Source organism: Lactuca serriola, chromosome 8 (genome assembly GCF_051521515.1).
Source record: "Lactuca serriola cultivar US96UC23 chromosome 8, Lser_US96UC23_V15, whole genome shotgun sequence".
Taxonomy (NCBI): Eukaryota; Viridiplantae; Streptophyta; class Magnoliopsida; order Asterales; family Asteraceae; genus Lactuca; species Lactuca serriola.
The window spans coordinates 108,068,522-108,092,414 of NC_136415.1; the positions used below are offsets into that span (position 1 = coordinate 108,068,522).

The window sequence follows — 23,893 nt, forward strand, 5'->3', positions numbered from 1 at the left end:
TATAGATATAGATATATAGATTTAGATATAGATATAGATATAGATATAGATAGATATAGATATAGATATAGATATAGATATAGATATAGATAGATAGATAGATAGATAGATTAGAATTGGGATATATACATGAACCTTTTCAAAACGTGCATATATGGACACTCCTAAAATAACACAATGAGTTTTTTTTTTACCAAAATAGTGTTTTTGGAAAAAAAAATATTTACCAAATAGGTGTAGTTTTAAATTTTTTAATTTTTCTTAAAATCGCAGTTTTTTTAATCTTTTTGCTGTTTTTTTAGCATAATTTTTTTTACTTTTTGATATAAAAAATGTGATTTTTTTGCCTATATTCATCAAACAAAAGAAAAAAGAAAAAAATGGTTTGTACACTGTTTGACAGATTAGAACACAAAAAAAAGGAGAATGTTTTTTTTTCTTATATTTTATTAGACAAAATTGCAAAAATGGTCCCTATGTTATGCATTTTTTTGGGGTTTTAGTTTAAACCCCGATTTTTTTGGTCCCTCGGTAAACTGAAATGACTTTAATACCCTTGGGTATTTATTTTCTATTTCTAAATTCATTTTTTTAAGTTTTAATAATTATTTATTCATTTTAATAATTAAAAAATGAAAGGGCCCTCTCTCTCCACAAAAAAACTATATACCACCGCCCAATCTTTGACTCTTTGATTACAGAAGAACCACCAATTATGGTGTTTGTGAGGATTTGGCTGCTATCATCGGAGAACAAAACCCAACTCCATCTAGTTGTTAGCACAAAGGTTGATTTTTCTTCTTGCACGCAGTGACACAGATACAAACGTATACCCAAAACACCCATGTTCTTCAGAAATTTATGATACCAGACCTGATAATCAAAAGAAGTAGAAGTCAACCCTATAACTGATTGAGAAAAGAAGGGTTGGATCTCAAATTATCTCTCTCTCTCTCTCTCTCTCTCTCTCTCTCTCTCTCTCTTTGCTACCATATTACACTCATAAGGACATACCCAAGAGAAACATGGTTCTTCAATTTCTTTGTCCACCTTCAAGAACATAAAGCCTTTGTTTTTTCATCTTTTTACGTAAACCTGTTATTCGATTATTGCAGTAGCTAATTCTCTACACAGATTGGGATTTTAAGGAAGGATTGATTCAAACCCAAATTGGGATTTTCAAGAAGATGATAGAGTACCGTTCAGATGCAGATTCATAAAGTGAGCAAATGACAACAAGGGTGATTGTAGACACTGGAATTGATGCCCCTCATCCCACCCACCACGGTTCTGATCGAACTCTGACCATTGTTATCGTGTGGTCAATTCTGCTTGCTTTGATTTTCTCCCTTTTGTGGGTCTCGATTTTCTCCGGATTGCACTCGACTTCAACATCAAGGGGAACACGATGGCGGTGTTTGATTTGAAATCCGACAATCGGAATCGAGGTTTGTACCATTTTCATTTCCTCTAAAACCTCACCTACAATCTCAAACTGTTATTCTTCGTATTTTTTCTTTACAAGCCTGAATCGATTTCAAATGAAAATTCGGGGTAGGCATAGAGGGAGATGGATGGTTTCAATTCATTGAAAATGGTAGACGGTGGTGAATTTGTGACTGGTTATAGGGGAGGTCGTTGAATAGTAAGATGAATCGATCTTCATGTTCATGTCCTAGAATACATCTATGATATTTAGTTTTTACTCTGGAAAATCATGTGTGAATGGACCCAAATTATTTCATATGTGGGTGTATGTAATCTAAGAAATGAAGAAATCCCTTTCATCTACAATCCTCAAAAGCAATGTTTCACGATTTCAATTTCAATGGCTTCTGTTACCAACTCATTCAATGCTACCTGAATATTTAATTGATTGAAATCACACAAACATGTAGTTAAAAAAACTAGAAAATAGAAAGAAATCATGCAAGAAGTGTGTGTGTGTGTGTGTGTGAACCAAAAACTAGTTGTTGATCTGGGTTTCTGTCAAGAGAGATAGATAGAGAGAGAGAGAGAGCGAGAGCGAGAGCGAGCGAGAGAGAGAGAGAGAAAGAGAGAGAGAGAGAGAGAGAGAGAGAGAGACCTCCCTATATTTCTTAATTATTAAAATAGATAACTATATATTAAATTAAAAAAATGAAAGAAAAATGAAAAATAAATACATGAGGGACATTACAGTCATTTCAGTTCACAGATGGACCAAATATGCATTGAAACTAGGCCAAAAGGACCGTCAATCCAAAAAAAGTCGAGGTTTGGACCAAACTTCAGAAAAAATACATACCACAGGGACCATATTTACAGTTTTGCCTTTTTATTATTATAGTATCTATTTGAGACAAAAAATCATATTTTCATTGTTTTGTATTATTCGTTGGAGAAAAATAAAGAATTTTTTTCTTGTTGCATCTAAACTCTTGATATACAAAAAAAAAAAGTCGTGAATTTTTTTCTTACGACATGTATGTATTTAAAATTAATATATACCAAATCAATTTTAATTAAATAGTTTAATTTTAGATTTGTTTTCTACCAATGTTCTGGTTTATTGATATATTAATTATTTAGATGGTTTTTACTTAAGATTATATTTATTGGTTTATATTGAAAAAAAAAATGTTTGCTAGTTTTTATAAGTCCTTCTTGGTTTAGATTAAAAAAATTATTTATACAATATTTTAAGTACAAAACCAACGATCACTTCTAATAAATACAAAACAAAATAAAAAATATCGAAATAGTTTGTTTCGATAACCATTATTTGAAAAAAAAAAATTTGAAAGAATAAGACATAAAGTCGAATGAACCAAACAAAATAAATGAAGACATATTTAATATTTTTTGTTTGATTCATTCGACTTTATGTCTTATTCTTTCAACTTTTTTTTTCTTCAGATAGTGGTTATCGAAACAAGCTATTTCGATATTATTTATTTTGTAAGAATCAATTGTTGGTTTTGTACTTAAAACATTATACCATCAATTTTTTAATCTAAACCAACAAGGGCTTCTTATAAAAACTAACAAACAATTTTTTTTTTCAATATAAACAAATATATATCATTTTAAGTAAAACCATGTGAATAATTAATATACCAATAAATCAAAACATTAGGGAAAACAATTTTAAAATTAAACATTTGATTTGGTATATACTCCATTAGTTTTAACTTTTAAGTACATACATGTCGTAACAGAAAAATACACAATTCTTTTTCTTTTTGTATATCTACAGTTTAGATGCAATAAGAAAAAAATAATAATTTTTTCTTCAATGAATAATACAAAACAATTAAAAAAAATGTTTTTCTTTTGTCTCATATAAATACTATAATAATAAAAAATAAGAAAAAAAAACATTCTCCTTTTTTTGTTTTCTAATCCGTCGAGCAGTGTACAAACCATTTTTTTCTTTTGTTTGATGTATAAAAAAACATATTTTTTATAGCAAAAAGTAAAAAAAGTATGCTAAAAAAACAGCAAAATGATTAAAAAACTGAAATTTAAAGAAAAAATTTAAAATTTAAAACTACACCTATTTGGTAAACATTTTTAAAACTCCATCTATTTAGTAAATATTTTTTTTCAAAAACACCATTTTATTCAAAAACATATTGAATTTTTATTGTGTGAATGGCTTCTATAAACCGTAACAATAATTTTGGTGATGTCCAAAGGAAAAAATAATGGAGGGAATATGCTTTCAAGTTCTTATGAATCTTTAAATTCTCGATAGCATTTAATATGTGTGTGTGTCTATATATATATATATATATATATATATATATATATATATATATATATATATATATATATATATATATATATTAGTCGTTTACCCACGCCAAGTGACGGGTAGAGATAGTCTTTTTATAAATTAGTATTTAGAGACGATTAGTTATTTTACGTAAATAGTTACTCAATCTAAATAATTATTAATAAGATTCGTCCTAATAGAAATGAAATCAATAAGAACTAAAAATGAAATGTCGGATTCTTTACAAATGTATATGAACACATGATTAATTGTGCATTATTAATCGAGCAACACTTTTTTATATAACCTATTTGATGTTTAGACTTCATTCTCGTTGAATTGTTCGTTAGGGTTCACTAATATTTATGTATTGGCATGTGTTATCCTTCTTGATAATGTCACCTAAACTTGGCTATGCAAGAAAAACCAATTTTGGAAGATAAATATCTACATTTGAAATTGTTTGTCCCTAAGCTTAATTAATTGTCATCGCGAAACATAATCAAATTGGAAATTGTTTTCTCTTCGGCTTGAATACACTCTTTCAACATGTTGACCAAAATTTATTTTGTCCTCAATGACAATGTGCTAAAAACTTTTACATATCAATCATGTGTCGTTCAGTCCAACTTTTGCAAATTTGACAGGATGCATCCTTGTGGTTTAAAGAAATTGCACTGCACATGCTTGATCCACTTAAAAATACCATTTTACCCTTACTTTTATACATTTCTTTTTTCTTATATATATATATATATATATATATATATATATATATATATATATATATATATAAATCATAAAAAAATATAAATAAATAAAATAAAATATAAGCTACAAAATATAAAAAAATTAAACTATTATATATATATATATATATTAATTTTTTTATATTTTATCGCTTATATTTTATTTTATTTATTTATATTTTTTATGATTTATATATATATTTTTTAAATTTCATTCGAAGAGATTTTTAATGTTTTTATATTCTGTTTGTTTATTTATTTATTTTTTTTTGACTTTTTGTTTGAATAATTTTTCTAGTTTTTTTTTTGATGTTTTGTTCGAATATATCTTTTAATGTTTTTTTTATCTTTTGTTTTTTATATATTTGTAAAACGTTTTATAAATATCTTTTGTATAGAAATATGAAAGGTTAGTTAAATGAGAATACTATTAACACATATTAGGTATATAACTATTTATTTAATAGGGTTATTGTATGGGCTAATCGAAATTTAAAATGAGTGTCAATGGCTTCGAATTCAATTTTTTAGTTTTATATTTTTTTTTTACATTTCGTTTCGAATGGAAAATGCTAATAAGAATTCATATAACTCAAACACATGTGCTCATGTTTTCGAGTTCATTTTTTATTTTTAGAAATTTTGTTCGTTCTCGAGTTATGGTTTTGCAATTAGCCTTTATATAACCTGAAACTCATTTTCGTATTTCAGTTAGATTATCTATTAATCTTATATCTAATTTAAGCTAATAATATTCACAATTAACGAACTTTTTTTTACATTTTTTACAAAAAGTATAAAATTATATTTTTAATAATATTAATAAATAGACAAACTGAAATTCGAAAAGGGGTTTCAAGTTTTATAAAGGCTAATTGGAAAACCATATAAATCGAAACGAACAAAATTTCTAAAAATAAAAAAAATGAACTCGAAAACGTTGACACATGTATTTGAGTTATATGAATTATGATTAGCATTTTCCATTCGGAACGAAACGTAAAAAAAAAAATCTAAAACAAAAAAAAAAATTGAACTCGAAGCCATTGACACACGTTTTAAATTTCGTTTAGCCTATATACAATAACCCTATTAAAATAAATAGTAAATTACTGAAATCGTCCCTATGGTTTGGTCAAAATAGCACATTTAGTCCCTAACTTTTATTTTGCATTCGGATCGTCCGGTGGTTTGATTTAGTTATGTTTTTCGGCTCTATGGTTTGGTCAAAATTGCACGTTTGGTCACTAACTTTAAGTATGTAAGGGACGAAAGACGCAAAAAAAATCAAACCATAGGGACGATCCGAGTGCAAAAGAAAAGTTAGGGACCAAACGTGCAATTTTGACCAAACCATAGGGACGATTTCAGTAATTTACTCTAAAATAAATAATTATATAACTAATATGTGTTAATCATATTCTCATTTAACTAACATTTTTATATTTTTTATACAAAAAATATTTATAAATAACTTTACAAATATATAAAAAAACAAAATATCAAAAAAAAAAACATTAAAAGATATATTCACACAAAACATAAAAAATATAAAAAAAATTAAAAATATATTTCAATAAATTTTTAAAAAATATATAAATCATAAAAAGGATAAATAAAATAAAATACAATATAAGCGACAAAATATAAAAGAAATTAAACAATTATATATATATATATATATATATATATATATATATATATATATATATATATATATATATATATATATAAAAGTAAGGTTAAAATGACATGTTTAAGTGTATTAAGGTTGTGCAATGCAATTTCTTTAAATCACATGTATGCATTTTGTTAAATTTTTAAAGGTCGGAGTAAATATACGAATTTGACCAAACCACAGGGACCAAAACTGTAATTTACTCTCTCTCTCTCTCTCTCTATATATATATATATATATATATATATATATATATATATATATATATATATATATATATATATATATATATATATATATATATATATATAATCCACCAATAAGAATTTGGTAAAAAATAAATTTTTATTTAATCAAATAAATATAGATATTAAATGATTTCCATAATTATATGTTTATTAAATGATATCCATAATTTTAATTCTCCTTTTTGGAAAATAATTAAATTCATCATTAATATCAGTAATAATATTTTTTCAGAATGATTTCGTATCTAGAAGAATGATATTGTATTCTAGCAGAATGAGACGTACTTCATATTCTATGTAACTTTATTGTATTTTAAGTGAGTGTGTCATGAAACAAAACATAAATACATATATAAAACCTAGATACGTGTTATTGCTGATATTAATAACGAATTTAATTAGTTTTCATAAAAAAGGAATTATAATTATGTATATCATTTAATACACATATATTTATGAAAATCATTTAATATCTATCTTTATTTAAATAAATAATTATTTAATTTACTATATTCTATTGGTGCATTCTAGAATACAATAAATATAAAAAACACATTAATATAACCTATATATATATATATATATATATATATATATATATATATATATACTAATGGTATACCCGCACAATGCGGCGGACATCAAAGTAGGGGCGCTAAATCGTTTTGTTTTGGGCGGGGAATAGTTTTACAAGGTGGACATGTTTTTTTTTAGAAAATACTATGTGGCTTCTAAAAAAAGATGACAACATGTTAAGCTCACCACCACTCTCTCTAAACTAAATGATGTAATGATGAGAGGTGAGAAATTAGGAAGAAAGTATGATGTGAGTAAGTTACCTCTTTTAGATTAAGGAGAGTGATGTTGAGCTTAACATGTTGTCATTAGTTTTTTTTAGAAGCCATGTAGTATTTTCCAAAACAAAAAAAAAAAGAAAAAAGAAAAAAAACATGTCGACCTTGTAAAACTATTCCTCACCCCAAAATGAAATGATTTAGCACCATTACTTTGATGTCCGCCACATTGTGCGGGTATACCATTAGTTTATTGTAATATACATTTAACAGTAATGTTGTAACACAAAAAGATCGATCGTTGTTCTTTCTAAAAATGGTAAAGAGAAAAGATCGTGTTGAAACGACATCGTTTCCCCCTTCAACGATATTATTTCAAGCAATATTGACCAATGAAAACTTAACAACAATTTTATTTTCACGCAATTCAATGAAAAACTTAACTGCTTCCTAATTTCTACACAGGTTACATTTATCAACTTTTCTAAATGACATCTTAATTGGAGGCTTAATTTTTAATTTACGAATTAGCAATTCCTTGTGATATAATTAGTCTTCCCAATATTTGATAATACACAATTGAATTCAATTTACCAATTTTCGCACTACCAAACACTTTAGAAAACAAATTAGAAAATCTTAATTTTTAACATCAACGAAAAGATAAACAAATTGATATGTTTTTGACAAATTTAAATTTCATAATCAACTATTCAATCCACTGTATCAAAATTCAAATTTTGGTAAGAATTAGTGGGGATTTCAACATTTAATAAAATATTACTTGTTTTACTATGCTTCATTTGTTTGTACATCTATTGTATACCTCTTAAATTTCAAGATTTATCAAATATGCTTTAATATATATATATATATATATATATATATATATATATATATATGTGTGTGTGTGTGTGTGTGTGTGTGTGTGTGTGTGTCACACCCCCAAACCGAGATGGCGGAAACGTTCAGGGGCGGAGGACGTCATGTACAATATCATCACAAATGAATAATAGTAATCAAATAAACAACAACCATTGTATTGATATTATAGTTTTTACATTGTACTTGAAACATAGCTTGAATGACTCCAAGTGTATATAGTAAAAACTAAGACTATAAGCTATTATGCTCCGTCTTCTTGAAAACCTGTGCGTGTACCTACCTATTGGTTTCCTGAGAATATCAACATTTAAGTTGGTGAGTTCATAAGCATTTTGTTTTATAAATGAGTTCCTTGTTCATTGAAAATGTTCGTATGCTCCTCCAGAAAATCCTATATTTTCTTAGTAAAATGGAATGTAGTCTTAGTCCCTTCGGACCAAAATGTATAAATGTTATCGTATTCTTAAGTAGTAATATTACGTAGATTTTTAATCTATATAAAAGCCATTTGGATGTATGATTTCCAAAATGAAAGTTGTTATGTACTTGAAACAGTGCAATGTAGTTTTATGATGATACAACCCTTATGTATGCATGCTCCTGGGTAAAAGTTACTCCAGATATGTAAGTTTATGTGTCATAAAATAGTGTACTCCTAGAAATGCTTATAGCTTCCTTCTATAATCCCCCAGTGTATATAAGTTATATAAAAATCAAGATCGAATAAACCGCCGAATATAATGGGTCTGCCCTAAGCCCACAACCAAACAAGGAACATGATCTAAGGCGGACCCAGCCATTTCTAAGTCGATTGTGTCTAAATTTTATATAACTTTGTCGTATACACGTAGCAATTATGGACGGAATCTAACAATTCTAGACGAAATGTAGTCTTAAATACACTAAGACCGATAAGCGTGAATGTTTGTTCTTGAAAATAGTATACTGTAGTAGTACATAATTAGAACTTCTTTCTTTGTAAATGTAATGTATGTTCAAGAAAAATTCCAACATTTTGCTTATAAAATGAGTTGTAGTCTTAGAGCTCAAAGACCGAAATGTACAAGTATTTTTCCATACTTATGATAGTAAGTGCAGTTTTAAATAAATAAAACCCTTATGAATGTAAGAATTCTCGTAAACTATATGTGTCGTTATTTCCTTATGTGAGTTATTATAACCGTGCAATTGACATAGTAAGCCTGTTACGACGTACTTCGGAAGTCGAAATGTTTTGACATTTGTCACCCCAGACCTGCCGGTCTAGCTGTTGCATGCAGCTTAGGTGTGGGATTGTTAGTCCCAATATAGATCTATACACAAGTATCACGCTCTCCCTACAAGAGACTATGGTTATAATATAGGACTTTAACCAGTACTCTAAAGAGTACAATGAAGTAACGTCTCACAAATTTGATTCCACGAGTTTGCGTGTATTGTGAATGAAAACCCTTTTTGAATGTAAGAACCCCCGTAAACTATATGTGTCGTTGTTTCCCTATGTAAGTTATTATAATCGTGCAATTGACATAGTAAGCCTGTTACGATGTACTTCAGACGTCGGAATGTTTTGACATTCGTCACCCCAGACCTGCCGGTCTAGCTGTTGCATGCATCTTAGGTGCGGGATTGTTAGTCAAAATATAGATTTATACACAAGTATCACGCTCTCCCTACAAGATACTATGGTTATAATACATGACTTTAACCAGTACTCTAAAGAGTACAATGAAGTAACGTCTCACAAATTTGATTCAACGAGTTTACGTGTAGATTAAACAAAAACCCTTTTTTATAGTATAAACGAAACCTTCCTTAGTATGTTTGTAGTGTTAATGTACCATAAACTATACAGCTTATTATAGTATATCGTATGTGTTTGTAATGATGAAAGACCCTTATGTGAATGACTATTTATGTTTCATGGGAGTAGACTAACATGAAGTACAATCAATATGTAGCTATTTATTGTTATACACTTTGCTCAACATGTTACAAAGTGTTAATGAACTTATAAACTATTTTACTACTTTTAACTTTTCTATCACTGTTTTTAGAAAATTCATTGTAAGTCGAAAAATGAATCCGTAAACTCTAGGAGTTCAGAAAATGTGTCTAGTTTGTTCATAACTTTTATTATGATTTTTAGTGGTCTCTAACAAGTGTGAAAATTTCCAACTTCACAGACTGGTCCGGAATCATTACTGAAATGATAAACAGTTTTGTAAAAATCGTCATAAATTGTAGAAAAATCGTATGAATGTGTGCAAGTAGTCATTAGAAAGGTATAAACCTGAACTAAATGCATATTGAACATGTTTGAAAAATATTAAGTTTAAGACGGTCAAAAAAGTTTGTGAATAGACGATAACTTTTCTGTTGAAAGTTGTTGATTAAGTTTAGAATATGTTTTGGGTGTTGTAACTTGTATTACCCCCCCCCCCCCCCCCCTAAAACTTGAAGAAAACATTAAAATGTAGGGGTATGAACACACCTTCTGTGATTTCATGAAGAATGGAAGGTTGAAGATGAAGAGTTTCAAGTCAATAACACTTAAAAGATGCTTGAAGATTTGAAGATCCTAAGAACAAATATGTGAATATTTGTGTAAATGATCACGATTTGTATGAAGATTGTGTAGAAGTTTAGAGAATATACTTACTAATCCCAAGGAGGAAAGTTCAAGAAATTCTTTGAGAAGTCGTGACTAAGAGAGAGAGAGAGAGAGAGAGAGAGAGAAGTTTGCTTTTGGTGATAACAAATGGAATCTTGGAGAAGTGAAACAAATCTCTTGGATTTGTTCATAAAGGTTGATTGGATGGAAAGAGTGTTGAAGAAGCTAAACGAATTGACTAACTAGATGTGAATAGTGACATAAAGTTGTCATAGAGTTGATATGAGGGTGGTTGGTGTCATAACTTTATGAGAAAAGTTAAAGAGATACTTTATGTACTCTTGATATTATCCTAAGCAATAGTCAGATTTATATCAAATAAATCTTCAAGATATGGATAAAATATGAGTTTGGTGGGTTTAAAATGATAAAAATACGAATTGGGTGAAATTCTCACGTCAAAATCATCAAAAACGGACTTAAAATGCTAAAGTAGTCACAAACCGGGAAAAAGAAGCGAATCTTGCGAAGGTAAGAGGTTCGGTGAGAGAGGTTGCTGGATGCGAAAGTAGAGTGTGGGCACGAGAGGCTCGTATGCGAGAGCTCTCGGTTGCGAGGCGCAAAGTAAGCTGCGAAGTCGGTTCTTGCGAGAAGTGTCGGCAACGATGGTCCTCCGTTCGTAGGCATGGGTCTCGGTCCGAAGGTAAGGTTCGCAGCGAGAGGGAGGTTCGCATCAGAAGGGTTTCGCATCAGGAGGGTTTCGTTTCTTGAGAGGGTTTTGCACCCACTATACTATTTTTCATATTTTCTTCCGGTTTCGAGTGTTTTTAAACCTTGCACCCACTATATATATATATATATATATATATATATATATATATATATATATATATATATATATATATATATATATATATATAGCAAGAGAGATTGAGAGAGACTTTGTCGGTAGCCTTTATTATTGTTTGACCCCGTAGTGCAAGGTTTATAGACCCCACTATGACTCGTTATGAGTGTTATACACCTCCAAAGGGTACGTAATAGTGCTTTATAGAGTCGTTACATCACTCACCATGCTTAAGGTTTAAAATTTCTGAACATGTGAAACTTCTAAGTGACACTTTGTTATTAAGATGGAGAGTTGTACACTAGTATAGATATTCTATCATAGAAGTACTAATTGAGTTTGACCGGTTTGACTAGTTGACTTAGTTTAACTTTGACTTGGCCAGAAATCGAACGGTTGTGGATATATATATATATATATATATATATATATATATATATATATATATATATATATATATATATATAATATGTGGCGCGACAAAATGCTTAAAAACCAAAATCTCGAATAGTTTTTTAGTGCGTGCAGATGGACAGTGAGATTTCGATGTATTCACTAAAAACAGAAATGAAGTAAGCAAAATTCAACCACAAGCGCAAGGATCTTCTTCAACAAGAATTAGCTCATCATCGCCACTCCTAAACAACAAGTATCCGACGGCCAGCCCAACGACTATTACCACAAACACGCCGCCATTAAACGACATCACGGCAAGCATCAAGAAGTAGTTAACGGCGGAGTTTATCCCGAAGAGTACAGTTCCGGCAAACTTGGCTCGTCTACGGTTGGAGAAAAACTTGGTGTACAGAAGTGGAACATTCTCGACGTCTCCAACCGCGGTGTGTGATGATGAAAGGAGCTTGAATCGCAGGCGGTGATCTTCCATGAACTGGTAGAAGGCGGCAAAGAGGAAGCAGACGATTAAGGTGAGGAAGTAACTGAACCATGAGTCGGTTTTCCATGAATCGATTAGCAGAGTGACGTCTGGGCCCCAGTAGAAGGTCATGTGCATCATAGCTGTGTTTTCCGGCGAGTTGTGGCGCTTGTGGGAGGCTAAACCTGCGTATATAAATCAAGAGTAAGATAGGTCAAAAAAGGTTGTGTAGTACCAGTACTACACCAAACTTTGTACTACTCTCCTCTCCTTTTCCTCGCATTTAAATTTTCAATTCAATCTTTGTGTTCCATAAATTGACTTCCACTTTCATAAATCTTGTTAGTATCCATGGAAATCGTTTTTTTAATTTATCCATTAGAAGGAAAGAAGAAAGTGCTTATCAAACTTTAGTTTTCATCAGTTGTTTCTATAACTTTATATCCACAGTTCATAAAGTGTTAGTAAAGTATATATATATATATATATATATATATATATATATATATATATATATATATATAACTGGATCTTTGAAAAACGGTACACTAATCTAATAAAAACGAGCTGATCATAGAAACCCATAAATTATTTGAGTGTAAACGGGATTTGCCTCAAATTCTGCTGTCAAGAAGATGAAGAAAAAAAGGTGCCCGACATTGTTGTTTAAACTAAGAATTATTTTGTTTTTTTATTATTTACTTTTAATAATTTAGGCAATCTGAAATCTGGTACAACCATGCAATTAATGAGAGGCAATAGTGAACGTGAGTAATAATAATGACAATGATATTAATATTAAGTAGCTTTTAAAGGTATTTGAATGTAAAGTATAGCCATAAAAATGACCGAAATGGATTGAAGGTTAACAAATTGATCATTTTTTTTATCATATAACAAAATCATTATTAATTTTGTATGGGAATCTATTTAATATTATAAAATTATTCTATTTTTAGAAAGGGATATTGCCCAATCTGCAAACAAAGTTGTTTTATATTTTGATAAATAGTATTATAATTATGTAAAAATAAAAAAAAAATCTTCCAAAAATATATTTTGACAACAAAAATAATTTCATAAGATAGACTGAGGAATGTTTGGTTCATCCATTTGGAACCAATTTAAAGAAATTAGAAATGAAATCCTGTGTTTGGTTGATAAAATCATTTAAATTTTTTAAATTCTATAAGGGGCTTTTTGGCATGATTTGAATTTTTAAGAGATCTGAATTTTTAAGAGAGTCTGAAATTTTAAGAGCTGAATATTTAACATACTGTTTGGTTGGGACCTCTGAATTATTGTGCTGAATTATTAAAATGACCATTTTACCCTTATGTTTAATTTTTTATTGAATTCAAATGTTTGTTTAGAAAATAACCTACTAAATTTCTTAAATACATATTAAAAAAATATAAACACAATATAAAATCCAAATTTAGCATAAATCAAAATTAAACACAAATCCAAATCAAACATTAATATTTTTAAATCCACAAAATCATACTAAAATCCAAATAAAATCCTACAAATTTAATTTCACCCCAATTAATTCACAATCTGGTCACGCGAATTATCCATGTATTGATTGCCTTGTGAACCCCATTCCATATCGTCTACGTTTTGGGCATCATTCTCTTCCCTTGTGCTTGACCATTGTTCTCCTCGAATGTCATAAATAACTCATCATGAATATTGTATTTCCTTATGAAATTGTGGACTGCAAAACAAACAATGATTATATCTCTTTACACCGAAAAAGGAAAAGGATCCATTCGCTTTAGGATTGAGAATCTCGCCTTCAAAACACCGTAAGCACGTTCAATAACATTTTTGAGTTTCGCATGTGCATGATTGAATTTTTCTTCCTTAGTTAACGCACGTCGTCGTCGATAATCGGCTAACCAATACCTCGTGTTGTGGTAAGGAGTCATAAATCCACGAGTGTTGGTGTATGCAGCATCACAAATGTAATAATTATCAATACACATGAGTGAAGGAAGTATTATATATAGAAATTTAAAATTGTATTTTAGAATAAATAAAGAATTACAAACCTGGAGGAGGGAACGGAAAGCCTGAAGTCGGGTTAAATGCAACTTCTTTCAAAACTCGCAAATCATGTGTTATAGCCTCCTTACCGCCCCATACGAATGTGAATATCAATGAAAGTATTTCAGATTATAAATATCACATACAAAAAAAAAAAAAACAACAACATATTTTGAAGAACAACAGGGGAAAAAACGAGAAAAAAACAAACAAACAGCGAGTGCTGATGTCGACGCTGATTTGAAGCAACATCAGAAAAAAAAAATGAGAAAAAAAGAGGAGAAAAGAGAAGAAAAACGAACCTGATGTCGATGCTATTGTTGGAGTCGACAATGGTGAGGGCTGCGACGGCAGGAGATGGCGATAGGGAGGGTTGCGACGGCAGCAGGAAATGGTGATAGGGAAGAAAAACTTCGGTGGCGAGAGTATCAAGGATGGAAGCGAGAGAATCATGCGATGGAAGCGAGAGAAGCAGCCGAACACAGAAAGGATTAGGGCGATTTTTTTTTATTTCAGATGGGCTTCCAAATCTGAATCGGTAAGTGATAAAATTCAGATTAAGAACACAAAATAAGATGTAAACAAACGGTCTGAATCTTACCGATTCAGACCTACCCCTTATTAAGTGGTATGAAGATGAAAACAAACGAGATTCAATTCCATATATTTTATTAAAAAGATAAAAATGACATATTTTTATTTTAGCAATGATTCATCAAAACAAATAATCATCATCTGTCCTACACATCACCTTATCTCTACAATTACACTCACACCTACATCCACCGTCACTCCACACCTATTATACCCCCATGCCACAATTGGCGAGGCTATATATAACCTAGGTGGGTCACTGGACCCATCTTTTTTTCATAAGAAGATGAGTAAATTACATGAATGGTCCTTATGGTTTGGAAAAATTTGCACGTTTGGTCCCTAACTTATTTTTTTAACTCGGAAGGTCCTCACAGTTTTTTTTGCGCGCTTGGTCCCTGTCTTACCTAAAAAGACTATTTTGTCCTTGATTTTTTAATTTATTTAAATAAGGTGGGGTAAGTAAGGTAAGGTAATATGAGATGGAAGTGGGGTTGGGTGTGTTTATTTAAATAAATTAAAAAATCAAGGGCAAAATAGTCTTTTTAGGTAAGACAGGAACCAAGCGTGCAACAAAACAAACAATATGGACCTTCCGAATTAATAAAATAACTTTGAGACCAAACGTGGAAATTACCGAAAACCATGGGGACCATTCATGTGATTTACTCTAAGAAGATATGTAGAATTATAGTTGTGACCTATCTTAAACATTTGTAATCAACCACCTTAATAGTTTTAATAAAACAAACTATGCAGCCCATATTTTATATTTTAAAAGCCCAAAATATTATAAGGTATAATCTAATATGAATAGGTTAATACAAGTTAAATTAAAAAGAGAAAATTACAAAAATAACCAAATTAGCTAATTAGTTTGTAGAAAATAGTTAAAAAAAATTGAAGTTCAAATTTAGCCACCGAAATTGCGGATTGAAATGGTCCATCTGCGATTTGCCTATCCCATATGTGAATGTACAAGTGGCTAAAGCACAAACGTGCTTTAGCCACTTATACATTCGCAGATGGTTTTTTTGTATATATAAGGAAGAATCATACTAAAATCGCAGATGGACAGTGTCCATCTACGATTTCCTCTCCCTTTGATCTGCGATTTTATGGTTTTTTTTTTAATTTTGACTATGAAATCAATAGGTTTGACTACGAAATCAATGAGTTTAACTACGAAATAACCTTATTGAAAAATGAAGAGTGAAAAATGAAGGGAAATCGCAAGGGAATTGCCTAGAGAGAGAGTTTCTCTAAAATGAAGAGTAAAAAATGAAAGGAAAAAAACGCTTTTATACTAAAGAAAAAGGGAAATCGCAAATGAAAAAGGGAAATTACAGATGGACTAGTCCATCTGCGAAGGTACAAGTACCTAAAGCATAACTGTGTTTTAGATGTTTGTGCCTTCACAAATGGAAGGGTAAAATCGCAGATGGACCATTCCCATCTGCGATTTCAGTGGCTATTTTTGCAACTTCGATTTTTTTTGTCTATTTTCTGCAAAGTAATTAGCTAATTTGGTTATTTTTGTAATTTTCTCAATTAAAAACAAGATGAAAAAATAATTAATAATCATGAATTAGTATTCGGTCACAAAAGTCACTTCTTTCAAGCCTCAATTACCATTTTACAAATCACAATCCTTGACCATTATCTAGCGTGCCACACCACAATTGACGACATGTTGCGACGCACAATTGTAAAAATATTTTAAGCGTTATTAGGACGGTAGACTATAAGCAAAAATTAGTGATCAACTTTTATATGATAGTTTGGTGTCATATATGAAAAAATGGTAAAGAAAATATTAGTAATCATACAATTATGAAAATATATCAAGTTATAAGACGTAGTCGGGTACAACTGTAAGAACCTTAAATCTTTTTTTTTACTTATACGACACGTTCAAACTCGCAACTAATGTTTTTTAATTTATTTCATTTAATAATTGGTTTAACTTAAATAGTGAACTATATAGTTTTACGTTCTAGACTAGTCACTGCATGTCATCCCACACTTATCGGCCACCCCACCATCAACCCTACAGCTATACACTCGCATTTAAAAGCCCTTTCTGACGTCACTCTGATCCCATCTCCCATACTCACGCCAACACCTACATGGTTACACCTATACACACCCACACACCAATGCCCTCCCCAACCCCACACCTACCTTACCCCACCTCACCCGCACTCCTATACCCTATTTTATATATATATATATATATATATATATATATATATATATATATATATATATATATATATATATATATATATATCCATTAAGAATGAAATATTTGGTAGGAATGATAAGAAGTGCATCATTTGAAAGATTTTTAGTGAATCAACAAAATGAATCTTTAGATAATACTAAAATAATATGATTTGCAAAAATATTCCAAAAAAAAAACTCATCGATCATTCATTTTTTCAAAAGTTCATTAAAGTTGTCCGAAAAATGAATCAAAACTTGATTCAATAAACAAAATGATTCATCAATGCTTTTTCTGAGAATTTTTTATGAATCATGTTATTGTTGTATCATCTAATGATTTATTTCGTTGATTCACCAAAAAACATGCAAATTATGCACTTCTTACCCTTCCTACCAAATATTTATTTATCAATTGATCTTATTCTCTCTCTCTCTTATATATATATATATATATATATATATATATATATATATATATATATATATATATATATATATATATATATATATATATATATATATATATATACATACATACGTATGCATATGCCCGCACACATGCATATATTTTTTTAACTCTTTAAATTTGCAATGATCTAGCAACGAAGTGGCCATAGGCCTACTCCAAAGCAAGATATCAATTAGTTGTTTTTATCAAGTGTAATTATATATTTTTATTTTGTAAATTTGTGTGTATGGTTTATATATCAAATGCAAATTCAATAGAAAAAATACATAGGTTTAAACGGGTAAGAGCTTAATAAATGATTTTTATATAAATGAAAGCGTTATGATTTTTATTAAAAACAATAATAAGTCATAATAAAACAATAGAAATTATATTTTTGGTATGTTACATAATTTATTTGATAAATCTACAAATCAAACAAAAAAACAAATCACATTACAAAAATTAAGTTGACTAAACACACAATAAATTCTAATTCCTTCTCGTTAAATGTATTACTAGTTGTGAGAGTTTTGTATTACACGAGTTGATTAAAAAAAAGTTAAATATAAAGATCTAAATATTAAGCACTTTAAAGTAAAATTTCAAACTAAATATGACCAAAATGATAAATAAGTAAGTACTTCAAATAATACTTGTCACACCCCCGACTGCCGGTGGAAACACCGAGATGCACGACGTAAATCTGTGATCACAATTATTGAAAATACATTGAATAGTACAAATAAAATCTTCTATTATTACCGAAATATAATTTACATTAACAATAGTTATTGTTAAATCGCGACACACGCCTAACAATCCGACATTTACAAATGTATGATAAAAATAATAATGGGTCTTATGTGCAAACACTTCTGACCTTCTAAATAACTTGAGAATACATGCATTAAGATACGTCAACAAAATTATTGGTGAGTTCTACAGGTTTTGACACAAAGTATTTTTATACTAAAAAATGTTTTCTGAAATTTATCTGGTTGATCGGTTTTATAAATACGTATTTTTCTATCAAAAGTATAAAATAATTATGTTATAAAAGCATACTTAGACTCATTTAGAAATATCATTTGCTCAAATCCAAAATACATCATTTGTTAAATATATAAGTAAATCAAACTTATATCAAATTTTTACGGTTCTCATGACCAAAATGTTTTTTATATAAGGATTTTGAATACCAATTTATGTAAAATAAAATCATATCACACTTTGTGAAAATATAAAATAACCAAATTTACTCTTGAAACCTTGTACAAACATTTGTATAGTTTATATGTAAAAGTCATAAGTTTCGAATTTATAAACTTTATAAATTCGTGTCGTGGTATTAATTAAATGTTATCTTACTTAATTTACAAATCAACACTTAACCAGTGGGGCAACTCCTCCCACATAAATATTGTGTTTTTGTATGAAAACAAAGGGTTTATACAATTAACTTATTAAATGTATATTAATGAACCTTAACCAATCGTGTCATGTCATTAATTAAGTGTTATATGACTTAACTTTTGGTATTAACACTTATCGTTTTGAGTAACAAACTATCCCACTAAATACAGTCTCTTCCAACTAGTATAAGTGAACAAAGACCATGTATAAACCTAATGCAAATTTTATATGGTAACAAAACAAATATGGGATCTAAGATGAGCCTATAACCGACACTATCAACGTTCCTGCACTGGAAGGGAATAATAAACGGAGGTATTTGGATCATTACTAGCGTATTAAAAAGTCGTGTGGTAACAAAGAAAGAACACTTGACGTCAATTTAGTCTCGTCAGACGAAGTTGTAACTAGCAACCACAAGCGGAGAATATCAACCCGCATAAATCTTTTCCATACATAATAGATTTATACTAAAGTTCTTTATTATAAATCTATGCCACAAGCTTAGATTTACACTATAAATTATGGGTGTTGATCGGGTAAAATTTTCGGGTTTCGGGTTCTCGGGTTTCGGGCATTCGGGTTTTAGGTCGGGTCAGGTATTTTCGGGTATACCCGAAAATGACTTAAGTGTCACTTATTGATTTTTTTTTAAAATTCGTTTTTGCATTTCGGTTGCTTTAATAAAAAATTGGGTAACAAAACATTTCATACAATTAACAAGTACATATACGATAACAATACAAGTCATTATAATATATTATGTGATTTTTGCATTCCATTTCAAATTTTGATAAAAAAAACAGTTTATGGAGTACATTATCAATGTTTGATAAAATTTGGATTAACCAAACAAGTTACATGATTTAATGCAAAAGGTGAGTACATAGAAGTTATAAATAAAAAAAAATTAGCATGTTTTCTAAATTGAAGGGACCAATTATACAGCTATATTTCAATTCACAAAAAAAAATGACAAAAAACAAACATGTGCATAGTTGAAAAAAAAAGAAATAGATCACTAGTGCACAAAGAAAATGAAGGGGAATCTAACATCTTATTCATTTTCATTATATTTGTTGTAACATTTTGTTCAAAACATGATTTCATTTTTAACAATTTCTTTTGTATTTATTATATACCATTCAAATAACAAAGTCATATAACATTTGGTTTAAACTATAAGGAATATTAATTATGTAAAATAATGATACAATTTTAATAGTTATTATAACTAGTGTATTAATTAGTTTTTTTTTTCTAAATCGGGTATTCTGGTATACTCGAATTTTTTTAAACATACCCAATACCCGACCTATTTAAATATCGGGTTACCCGATTACCTGATTTTTCAAACCCGAAACCCGATTTACCCGACCCGATCTACCCGAATTCAAAATGGGTCGGGTCGGCTAATCGGGTATTGAGTATTTTACAGGCCTACTATAAATCCCTCTCGAATTAACGGTTATAGCGCAAAGGATTTTGACTAAGACAGTCGGTTTCGGTGTACACAACAACATAGCCCATAGCTTAGGAAATGATCCTAGCTTATAAAGCTTTTAGAAACAAACATAGCTCACAAAGAGCGTCCCATGGGTGTGATGGAACCTAACAATATGTCTAGGCATTCTAATCCTAAACTCTCCAATATAAGACTTTAGAATACTTATAATTATTTGATGTTTAGGGATGATTTTGATTTAAGTCTTTTAGTATTTGAGATTCGTAAGACTTAATATATTTCCAAATCTTATTGTCTGTCATGACAAAATTCAGGCAACCTAACAGTTATTTTTATAACGTTTTTGTAACATCCATAAAATTCATGAAAAAATAAAACTTTTAAAACAACCCATAAATCATCATTATTCACAAAATATTTTTCAAAACATATTTAATATCAGAGTTTTCCCAAAATCATACAAAAAAACACAAAGAGGTGCACGATCACGTCTTCGCCTTCCCGCGATCATTTGAGGTACCTGAAACATAACCCAAAATTATAAGCCCGATGCTTAGTAAGTTCCCCTAAAATTCCAGCACAACAAATAACACATATATAATAACAACATGCAATAGGTCCACAACTAACAGACTGGATTACCCCTGAGCCCACAACATAAGGCTGGCTTGCCCTCAGCCCACAACTTATGTCTGACTTTCTCCCCAACTAGATCAGTCCTTAGACTGAATACCACTAAGCCCTCGGTACATGTCTAGCGTGCCCTTCCCAACCCTCAGCTCATATATGGATTGCTCCAGGGTTTTTTGGCTACCGCACGAAGCAGTACAACCTCAACCCAACCCACATAAGATGTAGACATATAGCAGATAACAAACTTATACAGATAATCATCCAGACATTATCATAGGTAGTCCTACCAATCTACCAAACTATCATATCAAAACTAGCATGCATATATATTCCATACTCAACATATCAACGAATATCAGTTTATCAAACCAATGGGCCGACCTTGGTGCCTTCGAACCATAAGTACAGTGAGGAAAACTCACCTTGCAAACTAAACAGAACTGAAGAGGCCCGACTTTGAATCTCAACTCTCTACACAATACCTATATCCACCAAGTGACCAATTCCAACAAGATCCTAAAATATCCAAAATACCCTCAAGGTCCAACTTGGTCAAAGTCAATAGTCAAGGTCAACAGTCCATGTTGAACCAACACGTTGCGTTCCCCTTGGCCACGTTGTGTTCCGCGAGCATCCAAACAGTCGGGAAAACCTCAGCTAACACACCGTGTTGACTTGCAAACACGTCGTGTTCGCCTGAGTTCCAACAGCTTAATACATTCAGCTGCCTCTTCAACTTCAAGAGCTCCAAAGCTCAGATCTAAACCAAAATGTGATTAGGAAGGGTAAAGTTTCCACCTTTATCCATTGGGACTACCAACAAGGTCAAAAAACCTAAATCACAAGCTGAATAATGAAAAAGCTTAACCGAAATACCCTTAATCCTTAAGATCTGAAGTCCATCCATTCCAATAGTGATTCTAACACCTAAACCATCCCAAAGGTTGGTGTTTTTTAGACATACATGTCCAATGCATGTCTTGAACCCATATTAGGTCAAAATGAGGATTTATGACCTAATCTTTATGCATGGCATCAAAACTTGATTATAGACCAGATCCAAGACACTACTAGGTCACTTTAATCTTGAGATTCATAAATTTGCAAACTTTATGAGATCCAACCATTGAAACATTCAAGAACAAGGAGAAAAAGGGACAAAACTCAAGATCTAACAACTTTGAATGATAAAAATCGAGTCTTGAATACTTACAAAGGTCCAGAAAAATATGAGATCATAACAAGACATGTGACGTGAGAGTGCGAAACATGGTGAAACTGGAGTTTATTTGATCACCATGATGTGGTGAGCATATGGCCACGACGTGGTATGCCGGAGTATATTTATGTGATTTGTCGTGTCATTTAGGAGATTTTGGCATGTTCGATTGGAGATGTTGCTTGGAAATCGTTCTCAAGAGATTATAATGTAACCGATATACCCTTGTATGGGAGATACGGGGGCAAGTACAAGATTCTTTGGGGTATCTTTTACCCTGTTAAAGTGTATTACTATATGTGATAATTATTGAGATTTTATAGACCTAAGTATATTACAGGAGTTCGTGATATGGTGTTGTTATGAACCCGTTGATAAGATTGTGAGAGAATCTTACGATTAGATATTGAGTTTGATTAATGAGGATTATAAACCCTATATTTGAGAATTACCTATTATGAGAGATTTAGCTAATGGCTTACAGGTTAAGCTTGTTATGATTATATTATGATATTTGATTACTATTGTGACAAGAGGTCACATGCTATAGCTGGTGGTGATTCGTGACAGGTTCTGAGGAACTTGTTATTTGATGTATATGTGTTACCATGTAACGAGCTGATAGGCAGTGAATGATCGAAACTGAGACGGGAATTGGTATGTTGACTAACTAGGTGAGTAACAATACTCTAACATCTGCTGATGTGTGTATCTGTGATATACATTTTGTGATTTATATGATTAACTATTATTTAGAAATCAATTGATATTTAAGATATAAATCTTAATTGAGATTATTGATTGATCATGTTGGATAGATTGATTACGCTCAAGAGATTTATCATGATTGAGAGATTGATTTTGATTGAGAGGTGGATCATCAATCAAGAGATAGACCATGAATATTGAATATGTGATTCTTTCAGGATTTTCGAATATGAGATTCCTACTAATATATTCCTACGGGAATATTGTTATGTAGTTCTGTAACGACCATAAAATTTCAACCAATTTTAACTTTTCAAAAACAACCCATTTTTATAGTGTTATTACAAAAAGGTTTTCAATACAATTATTATCAGAGTCTCCCCAGAACCACATCTTAAAACATAATCATGAGGAGCGGTACGATCACACCTTTGCCTTGCCACGGTCTCTTGAAGAACCTGAAAACATTAAACCACAACTGTAAGCCCGGAAGCTTAGTGAGATACCCCCAAAATACCAACCACCTATACCATACACGCATAACATGCCATATCATAACAGAACACAGAACAGCCATGCACTTCGGGTCTACTGTGTGACTAGTCCGCCGCACCGGCCAACAGTCCACCTGGTCCACCCTCCGAGTCTAGCCATATACATCGAGTCTGCGGTGTGATTGG

General features: G+C 30.5%; 1 protein-coding gene across 1 annotated transcript; it reads right to left on the reverse strand.

The window, feature by feature from the left end:
• Nucleotides 1-12,063: 12,063 nt before the first annotated feature.
• On the reverse strand, nt 12,064-12,651 carry LOC145071099 (copper transporter 5-like). Its single transcript, XM_079018016.1, has one exon. The coding sequence runs from the start codon at nt 12,588-12,590 to the stop codon at nt 12,159-12,161; it is 432 nt and encodes a 143-aa protein (XP_078874142.1). The 5' UTR covers nt 12,591-12,651; the 3' UTR covers nt 12,064-12,158.
• Between the last annotated feature and the right edge of the window lie 11,242 nt (nt 12,652-23,893).

Excerpts from the sequence above, each read along its gene's own strand:
- LOC145071099 (XM_079018016.1), bottom strand. The coding sequence starts at position 12,590 with ATGATGCACATGACCTTCTACTGGGGCCCAGACGTCACTCTGCTAATC.